Here is a 14,888-nt window from a genome sequence, read left to right as displayed (position 1 = left end):
AATAAGCATTAGCAGGTAAGGAATTGAATTGTTCGCCGTTTTACAATTTTACAAAATTTAAAGATAACAGCTTTAGCAATTTTTATATACATATATGGGGAATTTGCGTCATCACAGCCCACCTGCCCCCACTTTTTTCAGTGTTTCACCTAGCAGTGTTTGAACACAGAACAACGCGGTCCGGGGCTCACACTCCCGATAGTATGGATCACGATCGAATAGTGCAGGACTAAACCTGAATATTCTCAGCGCTACAGAAATAAGGTGTAACAACATGGCAGCGCTGTTGCAGTTTTCTTTGTTCGTGCAGCTTTTCCTGTAGCGTTAGCGTACCAACTCCGCCTCTTCAGGCGGCAGTCGCCAGACTGCGCCTTGCTTTCCCTTTTCTCTCTTTCAAGCATATATATTTTCCCACACCATGTAATAATAATAATAACAACAATAATAATAATAATACACTGCCTCGAGAGCACGCCGGCTGCAGTCGATGCAGAAGAAACAAGGGCTGTGTGAACGGTGGCTTGTGTTCTTGGGCTCGGGTAGGAGGAGCGGGTAGGCACGTGATGAGGTACGCTAGCTGATCGACATAAGAGGAACTGGGTATGTGTGTTGATGTGACCACGTTGGAACAGAAGACTAACTCTGCTGGTAGTCGTAAGGAGGTGCCAAAGATGAGGTGGAAAGGTGAGCAATTGAAATCTTCGATGAAGTGGTGCATGGGCGGTGCATGGGCAAGTGGTGCATGGGCAGACGACAACGTGTTGAACACGCTTCGTCCAATCTGGAGGACCAGTAATAGACAGAAACTCTCTCAGCCAACTCATACGGCGAAGGGACGGATCGAGGCAGCGTGAAAGCGAACGGAAACTAGGTCGAGGGCTTGCCGCTGACGAAAAGGCCTACAGTAGAATCTTTCTTGTGTGCCATGTCCACCAGAAGGGGAGAGTTTGAAGTGATGTCCACTCCTAGTATGACTTGACTGACTCCCACTGCGAACAACATATAGCGAAACGAGCGCCGGGGTCGCCGGTTGACCAGCATTACGGTAGACAGGAATGTTGGAGCCGGTAACAGCCTACAGGTGGCATATGGGCGCGCAGGTGCGTCGACAGAATGGGCAGGCAGAAAGTTGACCTTGGCTCATGTGTCATTAAGGAATCGGAGGCTGCTGGCAGGGTCGGTGATGAAGAAAAGGCGAATGTCACCGGCAGTCACCAGACATCTTGGGGACCATGTGCAGAGCTGAGTACCAGCTGCTCGACAACGGCTTAGCGATGCCAATCTCCCCCATGTGCTCAAACTCCTGCCTGGTCTTCCTGAGCTTCTCTGGAGCGATCACTATCCCAAGTCGACTTAAAAATATGTTCGATAAAATAATACGTCAGTTTAACTTTACGCTGAATAGCAAATTTGTATGATAAAAACTTAGTTGGCCCGTTCGAAAAGAAAAATATCACAATCCTTTCGTCAATCAGCGGTGCACATGAAGTTGCATAAAACTATACGTTAGAAAAAGAAAGTTGTCTGCTTGGATATGGGTAACCCGGGAGTGCAGAAGTTGGTCCCTGTATTTCGAATACCATAGCATACATTAATACATAGAAAGGAAATAGCGGACACTACAAAATGTTTTAATCATAAATTATGTATTTAAAGAACCATCACAAAATTTATAATTCTCATTTAAATATTATTTGGAATACATCGTTCTTTTCTTACAAATTGTTATTTTAATTTTATGCCTTATACTTTCATTAAAGAGCGCCCCTCACAAGGCCACATAGCAAATTTTGTTTAGGCGCTGGAAGTTAGGCACTGGAAGTTACCTGCCCTTTACGGAGCGTTTTACCGTAGGAAATTTTGAAATTGGTTCATCAATAACCGAGATAAAAATATTTGAGTGCAGCGAACCCATGATTTCAGGAGGCGACGTCACCGCTAACACAAACTCTCTCCACTTACCCCCGTCTAGCCTCCGCAAGCGAAATTCCACCCCTGCGTTCTCCCATATAGGAACTGGAGGATCGCTTGACGCCCAAGTCAGAAGCCCCGCATTATTTTTTTTTTTTTTTACTGCGAAGCTGCATATGGCTAGCCGATTCATCCGTCCGTCTGTCGCCTGTACGCCGAAAACTCCTCCGGCGAAACCCCATTCGCATGCGCGAAAAAAAAAAACGAAAAAAAAAAATGAGGCGCGCAATTAACCGACACCACCTAGATAGCACAAGGCCAAAAATCACAGTTGCCTACTCGGGAGCATCCCCATTAGATTCTATGGCAGTCGGGCCAGGTAACGAGAACTCATGGATCGGAATGAAAAGCCCTTGTGCTACCTAGATGGTGTTGGATTAGCTGCGCCAGTAGTGACGTCGTTGCTCTCCATCGCGGCTGAGCGCGCGCGCAGCAGTTTCTCTCCGGCTCCGAAACGAGTAGGACACGCGTCATACGTACTCTTTAGCAGCAACGCCGCGAGCAGAACCGGGAACGAGCTCGTCTACGCCGTGCTAATGCTGCAGCCCGGGCACAAGAAGAGGCTCGTTCTGCCGCGCGCAAGCAGCAACTGCGTACCGAGGATCCAGCAGCCTAACAAGCCGTCGTTTAAAGAACCGTCGGGATTAACCCAGTGATAAGCACCGGGGCCGCACGTTTCAGCTTCTCTGGTTAACCATCTGTACGGAGTGCTTGGGCGGCGATTTTTTTTATTTACGCGTTCTTTCTGCGTGGCGCACTTACGCTGACGGTCTCCCGCGCGAGCTGTTGCGTTTCTCTCGTTTCGCGCAGCGCAAGATTTTGCGCGCTGAGCACGGGAACACATGACTATATCGCTATAAGCCAGTGCTACACGAACACTGAGGCAGACGCAAGCGGATCACAGAGCATGATCGCGCGCTGGAACACGGTAGGAAACGATACGGTTTCGCTCTCTGCGCGCGCACCTGCATGAAGTGCGAACAAACAGACGAAACAGAAGTACACCTTTCTTGCTACGGTACAAAGCAAAACAAAAATTGACCGCCCTTCCACTACTGTAAAGAGGGGTGCAAGCGAAGCTTGGGATCCGCGGCTCTTCGTTGTCGTTTTGCCTCGGCTTAGCGCTCCCTCACGGCGAGGTCCGCACGTCGACGACTCGCCGTTTCTTGGGCGATTTCCCGGCGGCTGTCATCAAACGCCGCCTCTTCTTCGGCCGAATGCATGACGCGTGGCTCGCTCCCGCTGCCTTTCCTTCAAGAGCCTGCTCTTCGGCAGAACGAACCAAACGCGGCCTCCCCATCTGACTGCCGGCCGTGGACTGGCGGGAAACGGCGGGCGCCGAGGCGAGCGAACACGCGATCACACCCTTTCCCTTCTCCAGAGGGAGGGGACGCCTGTAATTGGTTCGCCCTTTGCTCTCCGCCTACTTCTTCATGCTTATAAAACCCCGCTTGAAAGGTCGCGTATGATGAACCGACAGTGGCTGAATCGGTTGGAGTGGTGGTCTCGTAACCCGTCAAGCAATTTTTACTTTCGAGCGGCTTCGGTTTTTTCGTACAACACCGACGCCGACATGAGTGAGGCAATACAAGCTTCGCTTGAAAAACACGCAGCCATTCAATGTGTATGTTTTATTATTTCTCCAAACTTTAATTCTAGCAACAGTTTCAACTATTAACTGATGGTGCCGAGAATAATTCTCAAAGTCAGGTGTCACTATGAGTGACGTCGCAGCACTACTATCTACGTAGGCGCACTTCCTTGATCGACTCCGCGGCACGGCGCACGGCGCCCGCGAGCAGAAAGGCAAACGTAGTTTGGTTTGAAATTTAAGCTTTCCGAAGCTCGCTGGGGTGTAACAGCAGACATGATCGTGACTGCGCATTGTATGCACTGCGCTTGTGAGATCTAAATGGCCAGACCTGGTGAGGAGCCCTTTAAGGGCCATTTGCAGGTATGGAGCGTACGACCTAATTGGACACATTTTTACAGCAAGCCAGGCTCGTTCTGCCGCGCGCAAGCAGCAACTGCGTACCGAGGATCCAGCAGCCTAACAAGCCGTCGTTTAAAGAACCGTCGGGATTAATCCATACTGATAAAGGTGCGGATCACGAGTATGCGCATACCGCATGACGACGACTGCGTGAAGACTATGGGATGACACGGGAATGAAGACAACATAATGAGAATTGAATGACCACGATGGCATGACGACAACGTATGATGACGACAACGCAACCACAGTAATTGCATAACGAAGAGTGGATGACGACGGCTGAACGACGACGACGATGACGGAATGGCAATTGTATGACGATAACAGCAGGACAAGGATGGTATGACGACAATGGCGTGACGAACGTAGATGACAGTGCTGGAATGACGGTGATGGAAAAAAAAAAAACATTTTGGTGTTTTACGTGCCAAAAACACGATTTGATTACGAGATACGCCGCAGTGGAGGACTCCGGATTAATTTTGACTACTTCGGGTTCTTTAACGTGCACCCAAAGCACGGTAGTAGGGCATTTAGTGAGTTTAGCTACCAACGAAATGCGTCCGCCGTTTCCAGAATTTGATCCCGCGAACTCGTACATGGCAGCGTAACGAAATAAATAGCCACTAAGCAATCACGGCGCGTAGATATTAGAACGAACACGGCGCCATGACCACGAATGCCTCACGGCGACTGTATGACGACGACGCAATAACGACAATAACATGACAACCGCGGCATGACCATACTGCAAATAACACGACAGAATTACGACAATTCAATGCATAAGATGGCATGACGACGGCAGTATAACAATGGAATGAAGAAGGAAATATTTGGAGGGCGCTTAAGCTTCGCCTTTAATAGTGGAATGCGATAGCATTGAAAGACCCCTGATTGCTTTTCATGCTTCCCGGCAACTGAGACCACAGGTGTCAGTGAACTCACCGCTAGTTTCCTTCTTGCCCTCCCTCCTCTCTCTCCCTAGCTGTCATCTTTGTTTTCCCCTTTCCCATCCCCCGGTGTAGCGTAGCCAACCAGGCGTTATTCGGGTTAACCTCCCTGCCTTCTGCTTTTGTCTTTCCTCCCCTTTCCTCCTTCCGGCTACTGCAGCTTATGTAACCGTAACGTTTACCGGTGTTGCAAATGGGTCGCAAGCCCCAAGGGTAGCGTTGGCCTGGCGGCCTGGGGCACAGCTGGAAGCATCCGAAGGTCCTGACAAAGAATGAGTCGACTGCTAACAGAACAACTTGTTTATTTTAGCATCGCAAAAGAGCGGCCGGTCAGGTCGACCGAAGTGGAGAAACGGGAGACCACGTTGCTCGACTGAATAAATCGAAGCTTCTCTCTTGGCGTCCGGGGGCAGCTGCTTTTATACTCTCGGAGTCGAGGGCAAGAAGGAACGGCTCGCAAGAGGCGCACGGGACGGCGGCGCACGGACACGTGACAAGAAGTGACGTATCCGCCGAGCCGGCGCCGGTCAGACCTCCTCGCTTCACAGTTGGGGAGTTCCTCTCCCCGGCTGCCGCGCTTTGACAAGCGTGGGCACCAACATGCACACACACACACACGCACGAAGACACGTGGTATTGAAACATGCCTGGACGCGCTTGGCAGGAGGCGTTGGGGCAGCGCTGAACTGGCCAAAATGTCCGCCGCTGTGAACGAAGCCCCGGCGTCCGTTGCATCCGCGCCGGCTATACCACACGTCGGAGGCGAAACGTAACACCGGGCAACGCAGGCGACGAACGCTATGCACGAAGGCAAGCTTTCTGGTAGAAACGCGGTCTCTTGCGTGGGTCGATCGCGTGTTATTGTTTCGCACTTTTAATATTTCGTTCTGAGAAGAGGGAACATAAAATATATTCGCTGTCGGTGTTTTTTTATTACATTTGTTTGTGGGCTGCCGTTCTCAATATTGCGAGAAATAACTTTGTAATGAATGAAACACAAGTTATGAACAACTTTGGTGATAAAGAGCGGTTCGGAATTTGGTTAGAAATTCGTTTTGACGAAGCGGTGTTCGACGCTGGACGCGGGACGCCGGATTTTCTGCGACATGCGGCCCTTAACGCTATCGCGTTGATAATGACAGGAAGCGTGACGACACAGTCGTTGCGTGAATGGGATGGTGATGGATATACAATGACGATTGCGTAATGACGATGGCATGCCGATAATTGGATGACGAAGCTGAAATGACGATCAACGACCACGAATATAAAACGACAGTATTACGACGATGCACTTACGAAGATGACATGACAACGAAGGCATGGTAACAATGCAATGACGACGGAATGATTACGGTGGTGGGATGGTGATAATATGATGACGGCGGAACGATGGCGGGCGATGGCAGTTGGGTATGTTCCACTCCGTCTGTGCTGGTTTTTAATGAACCCCTTTGATGCCAACATGGGTTGCTGGGTATGTGCCAGTAGGCGCGTACAGCTCCTCAACGAGCTTTCTTGACGTCAACTTGGATAAATAGGTATCTACCACTGGGAATCTGCCGCTCTGCAATGATGAAAAAGAATTCCCTAAGTTTATCCGATGCTGATTGGAACCGAAACCACGTCACAAGTTTTCTTCGAGGACAAGAATCCGACGCATTAGCAGGCTGCGCCACAAATGCGCTGGGTATGTGTCGCTTTTCAATGAATCCCCTTGCATGACTACGCTTCAGCGAGCTGCACCATGAATTCACCGGACACGTTCTGTTCTTCAATGAAACTCTCGCCAAGTTGGGTCACTGAGTAGCCACGAGGGTTGCAATGTGGGCTTGTTGGTAACGCATCTTCAAGGGGTGTCCGGTAGCGCGATTAAAAGACGGGAAAAAAGAAGACACACAGGGACACACACAGTACTAACTTCCAACAATGTTTATTATCGAAAACCAGGTCGTACTTATACACGCTCAGCCGAAATGAGTCACATCCACGTGAACAAATAAACATTCAGAGTGAAACATTTGTATAAGTGATATGTTAAGCAATGCGCAAAATTTTCAGTTCTTTTTCAGAGAGAGCCAATGACTGTTTGCCGATCCAGTAATCCCCTAGGGCATCAATCTGCTCGGCTTCTATTATAAGTCTAGTCAGTTCGCATTTATTTCTACCAGTAATGGTTGTCGATTCGAAGAGAGGGGAGCACTTATGTTGCTTACAATGAAGGGAGAGAAACCTATCTGATGCAACTTTGTCGACTTTGCTTTTGTGTTCGCGCAGACTATCATTAATACATCTGCCCGACTGTCCGACGTAATACTTTCCACACGATAAGGGTATACAATATATAATTGATGCCTTACAATCTCTAAACTTTTTCCTGTGTTTAACTTGGCAGCTGGGAACACTTTCTTTCTTTTCTGGTCTTGTGGGAAGTTAGCGCTGCGTGTGTCCTCTTTTGTCCCGTCTTTTAATGGCGCTACCGTACACCCCTTGAAGTCACTGAGTAGGTGTCACTGGCTGTGCGGTAAGCGAGCGAACAAATCTCGGCGTTCCCAGGCGCCGGCGCGCCACGCTCTGTCGTCTTGGAGGCCACGCGCGGACTTCTCGGCCGCGCCAGTAGGTGGCGCAGCGTGTCCGAAGGGAGGAGCCCGGCAGCCGCATGACGCGTTTCTTAGCGCTCGCATGAAGCGGCGCGCCATGCATTTCGGAGGTCATTCGCAGGTTTTGCGGCGCCGCCGCCAGCTCGCGCCGAATATTCTTGGGGAAGTGCGAAAGAGGAGTCCCGCTTCAGTATACGCCTCATACATAAGTTGTTTCGACGGTGGCAATACGTTGTGTCGCTATATTTATTCAATACGAGACTTAAAACAGTCGACAATCATGGTAAAATCGGTTTTGCCGAACTTTGGTTCTTGTTTCGGAAAATATTGGTTCTTACTAATTACGAGGGATAAGCTAAGACGCAGAAAAATTTGGAAATGCTAGCAAGCTGATTACATTAGAATGTGTGTGTGTGTCTGTTTAAGTAAATATTACCCTATTCATGCTTATTCCGGACGGTTCGCTCGATAAATTTAAGGCTTTGTTTTCCTCGTTTTAGAGCGATGCTCATAGGCGCCCGTTCCTGGATTGAGCGTCGGCGTCCCTTGGTGTCACCGCGCGAACGCGCTCGTGCAACTGCTCGCGCGTTCGTCGTCGTCGTCTTCTTCCACAGCTGGCTCCGATGTCGCTCATCACGTCAGCGTTTTTTTATTCCTATTTATATTTGCTCACACCTTGCTTTCAAGCTAGCGGCGCTTAACCATTTCCCGTGAAAATTGAAGTCTTCCTGCGTTTCTAAATTTTATTTCGCACTAGATTCCATGAACGCAAACCGATTCTAGCTTCGCCAAACCCCCTTAGTGGGGCGGCGCCACTTCGCGCCGGAAAAATATAGACGACGACAACGACGGGCATTCGATGGACCGTGCAACAAGAAGAACAACAACCGTGAAGATCCTCCTGTCTGGACTGTTCTACGCATCAATGTAAGTGCTTCCTAGGAAAGGCAGGGTTCACTTCGGTGGGGAGTATGGTAGCGCGATTCAAAGACGGGAGAAAAGAAGACACAAAGGGACACACACAGCGCTGTGTGTGTCCCTTTGTGTCTTCTTTTGTCCCGCCTTTGAATCGCGCTACCATACTTCCCTTGAAGATGCATTACCAACAAGCCCACATTGCAACCCTCGTTCACTTCGGTGGCTCAAGCCTGCTATCATTGTCGAGGATCTCACGTTTGATATGCCAATTAGTAGTTTAACCTTAAGAAAATATAACTTTTGGCAATAATGACAAGGCCTCGCGGTAGTAAAGCTCTCTCGATTTTTACCCAAAAAGAGAAGAAAGCAAACGCAGTGCATACGAATAAACCGAAAATATGGACAAAGACCTGTGAATCAAGCCGAGAAGACGTAATGTAGTGATCTTATTTTCCGTACGATTTTGTCCATTCCAAATTACCTTCTGATGACCAGCCGACCATAGTAATAATGTATCCGGAGAGCAGCACGTACCACAGACGAATAGTGAGAAGGAAAATAAGAATTAGAATATGATCATAGGCCCATCATATCCTACCAGTGCGAACCTTTCTAAATATCTACGCATTCCCACAGAGGACATCCCAGTACACTTTCAATAATGAGTCGTACTCAGTTTTTAAATATCAGTGGCCACGTTTACGGTGACTTTAGGTTGTTTTCTTTTTGTGAAAATTATATTGGACCCATTACGTGGCCACTTTTGTCCGATAGACTTAATAAGCAGCTCTAACTCCGATAGCTAAGATTGATTTCGAGGACATTTTTGCAAATAATGCTAAACATTTGCCCCGTCAATTCCTAAATGGTATTGTATATTAAAAGATCACCTGGCACAACTAGAAACAAAAACGGTAATAGCAACTGCCGCTTCAGTTTGTAAAGAAAAGGTAGCCGTGAGCATTGTATCGCCATCTCTTAATTGGTGTTTTTGAATCCGGCTACCTGATTTTACACCTATTTTTCAAGCTGAATTATTGTTTTGCTTTACGTAGATTACCTTCACCTTTATCAGCAGCCGTAATCTAACAAAGTTTATCTCTGTTTGTTCTTCACTAACCACTCGTACTTTATCAAACGCATTAGAAGCAGTCACTTCGTTCGTCCCAAAACACTTACACCTCGTTCGTTTGGTGTGTGCTGGGAAGCAAAGGTCCAATACTAAATAAATTTGCTAAGGAACTCGCAGTAGCATCACATGGTCGCCCGGTAATCCCTATTTTACCATCATTTGCGTTTGTAACAGCCTCGCGATTTAGAATATTAGCCACTGAGAACAACTTTTAGAAACCTTCATTGTCCGCCTCCGTATATTCGCACCTAATTTTTTTCTTGGAACTACTACAAAGGCAGAAGTGTCGCTTAAGAGAGTACGTTGTCGAGTCCCCCCACTAAATTTTTACCTTCACAGCTCTGGTCTGCCGATGTCACCATTGTGTCACTTCTTCAATGAGAGTGAATCTCTAGAACATTTCATTCTAGCATGTCGCCATTTTAAGGTTCAAAGAAAACGATTGTTGGAAGAACCATTACGTAAACCTCGCTTGCCGTTGGCTTTCCCGGTGGCCCTTTCCTTTGGTGCTACCAAACTAGGTTTTAGCCACGGGAACGTTCCTGACGCCTTCTGCAATTTTCTGCGCGAGGCAATAAGAATTCAACGCTGAAATATCCCGTTTCATTTTTCTTTTGAGATTCAAATTTACGATTGTGTAGTATGTAGAGGCAATAGAGTTTAGATCTGTATGGTACACATTTTTGTCCCGATGGCTTCGCTCTCGCTGTTGTTAAATGTAAATTATTGATGAAATAAGCATTTTCTTCCTCTAAACTAACCAGAAGCTGTCATTAAGAGCACATATTGCATCCATATTGTGGCATGGTTCGGATAATGTGGCGTCCGTAAGCCTGACAAAACGTGTGTGCGTAGAAATGACAGGAGAGTTCCAATCAACCAGCTTGGCGATGTTTCACCTAAGGCACCATAAGCGCCCTGTTCACTGACATATTTCGTCTACAGGAAGTCGGTATTGATGTTAACACATATCATTTCACTTTACAGACCTGGTCTTCTTGGAAAGTGGTGTTTTCCTCCAACGAAAAGCTACCAAGTGGCACTAAGACTTCATCAGCTGCAGTTCTTTGAAAACGCGTTTGGCCGGGCCCGTCAAGTGCACCAAACTACCCCACAGTCGAGCCAAGGCAACTTTCAAGGTAGCGAGCGAAGCGTTTCACTATGGCGCAACCGTCCCCCAGTTCTGAGCTAATCGGCGGACTGCCGCTTGAAGCGTGGGAATCAATATTCGAACTCTTGGACGGCGCCTCACGTCTCGCTCTCACCAAGGCAGCAACTGAGCTGAAAGGAGTCGCCGACTGCGAGCGGGTCGTCGAGAGGGTAGCGTTCACTTCAGACACGGATGAGTGGACGCTGAATGCATACCGCGAAAAGGTAAAGATGAAGAACGTGCGCCAACTGAGATTCACCAACTGCCTGACGCTGGCCTCCGAGGTTCTTCTAGCGTTTGTCGCCAGGTGTGAGAACGTCGAGGAGCTGTGCGTTCTGAACTGCGTCGTCGAGCCTCCGGCGCTTTTTCGAATGTTGTCACAGAGGCTCAGGAAGGTGAAGAAACTAGAATGGTCTCTCTACGAGGACTGCCACTACGAGTCGTGGCTGGAGAAAGACGCTGTGGCGGGAACAAGCACGCAATGCCAGTCACAAACCCTAACCCTACAGTCCATGTACGTGGAAGTTGTAGCGACGCCGCTTACGGCCGACTTCTTGCAGCGCACCTTGAATGATTGCCAGGATCTTCAGAGTCTTCATATTCACGCCATACGTAAGGACGCTGTAGGAATGCCGATGGGTGACGCCGATATCAGGCTCAAGACACCCAGGCCTGGTCTGCGCACCTTTCAGTACACTTACGAGCGGGTACCTCCGCCCGCAGGTCGGCTCTCGCCCGAAGCCTCGTACAGCTTCGTCCGATTTGACGACGTCCGCGAGCAGAGAGCGTTGCTTCAGGGAGTGCGCCGCGCTGTCGTGGCCGTGGAAGCCGACTCTGAAGCCTCTAGCCGCTTCCTCAGAGCCGCTAAGCACCCAGAGCACTGGAGCGACGTCAGATCCCTCTCACTAGTCCTGCTACCGCCACCGCGACAGGTCCGGCTCGAGCGACTCCTGAGAGCTCCGGACTTCCTGAAACCAATGCAGGAGTTCCTCCAAATGTGCCTCACTAACATCTCCGAGCTCAGCCTGACAAAGAGCCACTTCTGGCTCGGCTGCAACTTCTGCTCAGTCGTGAGCCCTGCCCTGTCTCAACTGCGCTCGCTGGCCCTTCCACCGTGCGCTGTGAATTGTGAAGACTCGCTTCAGTGCCTGGCGCAAAGCTGCCGGTTCCTCGAGGAGCTGGACGTCAGCAACAACGAGACTCTTCCGTGCCCAGCCTGCAAAGTGGCTTTGATGCTCACAGAGCGTGACTTCGAGTGCCTGCATGCGCAGACCAGGCTTTGGCGGCTGAGCATCGGCGAAACGGCGAAAATCCTGTCCTTGAAGTTCCTCCCTAGATGCCGTGTCACCGACATTCGCTTCAGCCTCGATAGCCTGGTGAGCGACGGTGGCTCTGTCTTCGGGTCTAGCGATCTCTTCTCCGGCAATGAACGACTCTCTACGCTGACCATACAAGCACGCGACCTGAAGCTTGGGCAAAACCCTTTCTTCACAGCTAGACTCACTGCGGCTAAGAGTCTGCGCAGATTGTGCCTGCTGACCGGAGCTCAGGTAGCTGATTCCGCAGTGTCGAATTTCATCACACGTATGGTGGAAGAGTTGCCGCTCCTGCAATTGGTTCACGTGCACTACCTGGCTGCCAGCTCCTCTCTGAAGACAATGTCGTGGATCAACCAGCGTCACGCAGTTGTGAACACCCTGCCAAATGGCAAGAGGCTTCGTTGGCAAGGCCAGCTTCTGACCGACCGCCCCTGCCTGGGCCGCTACTGTTGCGCCACGTCATACATTGGTGTGGCAAGGCCGAGGAATCGCAACTGAAGAAAACGTTCCCAGCGGCACACAACGACCACCGTCAGTGAGCTGAGGATGGCGTGAAGTTTAAGTGAAATAAATTTCATGGGCACTGCTTTCTCTTTTATGTGTGTGTGTGTGTGTGTGTCAATTACGCAGTGCACGCAGCCTTACGACCTAAGTAATGTTGGGCTTTCCACAATTGGAAACATAGTTTACTTATTTCCCATAGTTGCTGTTATTGCTTAAGTAAATGTCCGCTCTGCATGTCGAAACAATTTCATGGAAACACTTAGCACTTCCATAATGAAATTTAGTGGCGTTTCAGGGGGGGTCAAGGTGTCGTGTACAGCAAAAGATGTACTCGCAAACAAGTGTTGTTTGTCCTAGCACTGTAAACAATACATCGATTTTGAATGCTTTTCATGCCTCAAGAACTGTTTTTCGAATTGTAGTATCAACCTTTAGTGTCAGGTTACAGGATTGTCAGCATAATGCTTGATTTTTTTATTGCTCATAATTCTTGTAAAAATGGTGACCCAAATAAATATGATCGCGCTACAGTGGGTAGCTTTTGCAGTTTTCCTTTAAATCCAACAAACCTCTTCACTGTTAGCGGAGTGAATGCCGAGCAAAATACTCATTTGCTTCTATATAAAATCTTATCTCCTTAACATGAACGCTACCCTTTCCTAGGAATGTAGTCCATAATAACGAATCAAGGTAAACAAAAACAAATAACATAGGCGTAAGGAAAACGCAACTACCGTTTATTCAGCCCTACATTGAAGAATTCGAAAATGACGAAATCTTGGCCTTGGGATCGGCACGACAGAGGTGAAAAGACAAGGTGAGGAGGTGAAGTGGGGGTGGGAAAGGTTTTGTAACCGCCCTGCTTCTTGATAATGGTAGCAGGCGCGTATTTCGAGCCATGTTCGTCTTCTCTGACGTAGACAGCGCTTTGTCCACGTGTCTGTCTTTTTGTCCACACCTATGCGCTGCTTCCATCAGTGTGAAGCACAGCCTATAATAAAGAGAGAACAATGCGTGAATTTTCCAATTTCTTCACTGAAAAAGCTGTCTATAGTCCGTACTGCGAGTTTTTGTATTAACGGGGCTGAAATGAATGGCCACCAACAGGTCGCTGAAAATTTCGTCCATGTTTCGGAGTGTCCATATTATGTGGGTCCACGTTAACAATACATTTGAATATATATATATATATATATATATATATATATATAAGAGCTGCCGCAGGAGTCTTAATCTAATCCAGTATGCGTTACTCCAAAGAGAGAAGTGTAAATTCATCTGCCTGAGAAAAATGCATGCCCGAGCTTTCTCAATATCTCGAAGGAATCTCTTCGCGTGATAATACACCAGCTACCGCGACCAATTCGGGCGATTTGCCAATGGTCATTTTTCTCAAGGCTTTATCTGGTTCGAAACCATAGACGTCCGCACGCCAAGTTTCATCCTAGACGCCAGCGCTCGTTTCTCCCCTGGCGGAACGATTTCACCTCCAACGGGTTTATGTTTCCGCCGCTTCCCTTCACGGTCGCGCCCGCGTTCAGTTAGCGCTGCGTGCGAAACGTCTCTTGTTTGTGACGGCGCCTCTTCGGATGACCGGAAATTATTATTGTGTTGTTAACTGTCACGACAGCATTGTAAACCCGAAAGGGTTGATGCCACCAGTGAATTTCTGCTGATTCACAAGAAAATGGTACGAAAAAAGCAGACGACAGACATGGTAGACAAGTGAACAACCAGCGAACGAAACGAGCTCGTTATGCTCCTTTAATCTTTCATTCAAACATCGTCGAGTCTCTTCGATATACTTTCTTCCGCGCTCAAGTGGAATAGAACATACCACTCTCTTAGTGCAGTCGACAAACTTTTTTCTATGTTGTGTGTCACAGCTTCGTTTCTGTGTGGCACCTGGGTTTACTTTTGCACGCATGCTCAGTAATTTTTCCGGTACGGAAAATACCACTTTGACATCGCATCTCTTACAAATTTTCTTAACTCGGTGCGCGATCGAATGGATGTACGGCATCACCACTATTTTTTCTCGTGTGCTTGGACCGCAATGCTCCTTCCCAGATAATGGTGCCCTGGTTCCGATTTCCTTGAGCAAACATTGTGCCACAGATACTAACACATGGAACGGATAACCTGCTCCCGTGAGCCAGCGCGTTTGCTCCCGAAAGCTGTCAGCAGTGCTGTGATGGCACGATTTTTGCAACGCGTTTCTGTAACATGACCTAAGTATGGCTCGTTTTACGACTTTCGAATGCGCAGATTCGAAGGGCAAGAGAGGTTTATTTGCACGCGGTTCGTATTGCCAAGAGCAATGACTGGAGCCCAGACTTAGTTTT

General features: G+C 48.5%; 1 protein-coding gene across 1 annotated transcript; it reads left to right on the top strand.

Moving 5' to 3' along the window:
• The first annotated feature begins 8,357 nt into the window (after positions 1 to 8,357).
• LOC129381214 (uncharacterized) lies at positions 8,358 to 12,615 on the top strand. The gene is made up of 2 exons (XM_055063888.2): positions 8,358 to 8,447; positions 10,558 to 12,615. The coding sequence occupies exon 2, from the start codon at positions 10,732 to 10,734 to the stop codon at positions 12,535 to 12,537; it is 1,806 nt and encodes a 601-aa protein (XP_054919863.1). The 5' UTR covers positions 8,358 to 8,447; positions 10,558 to 10,731; the 3' UTR covers positions 12,538 to 12,615.
• The last annotated feature ends 2,273 nt before the right edge of the window (positions 12,616 to 14,888 follow it).

Source organism: Dermacentor andersoni, chromosome 1 (genome assembly GCF_023375885.2).
Source record: "Dermacentor andersoni chromosome 1, qqDerAnde1_hic_scaffold, whole genome shotgun sequence".
Classification (NCBI taxonomy): Eukaryota; Metazoa; Arthropoda; class Arachnida; order Ixodida; family Ixodidae; genus Dermacentor; species Dermacentor andersoni.
This window is presented reverse-complemented; position numbering and strand designations above follow the sequence as displayed.

Bases quoted from the DNA above. Each gene is read 5' to 3' on its own strand.
- LOC129381214 (XM_055063888.2), top strand. From the start codon at position 10,732: ATGGCGCAACCGTCCCCCAGTTCTGAGCTAATCGGCGGACTGCCGCTT.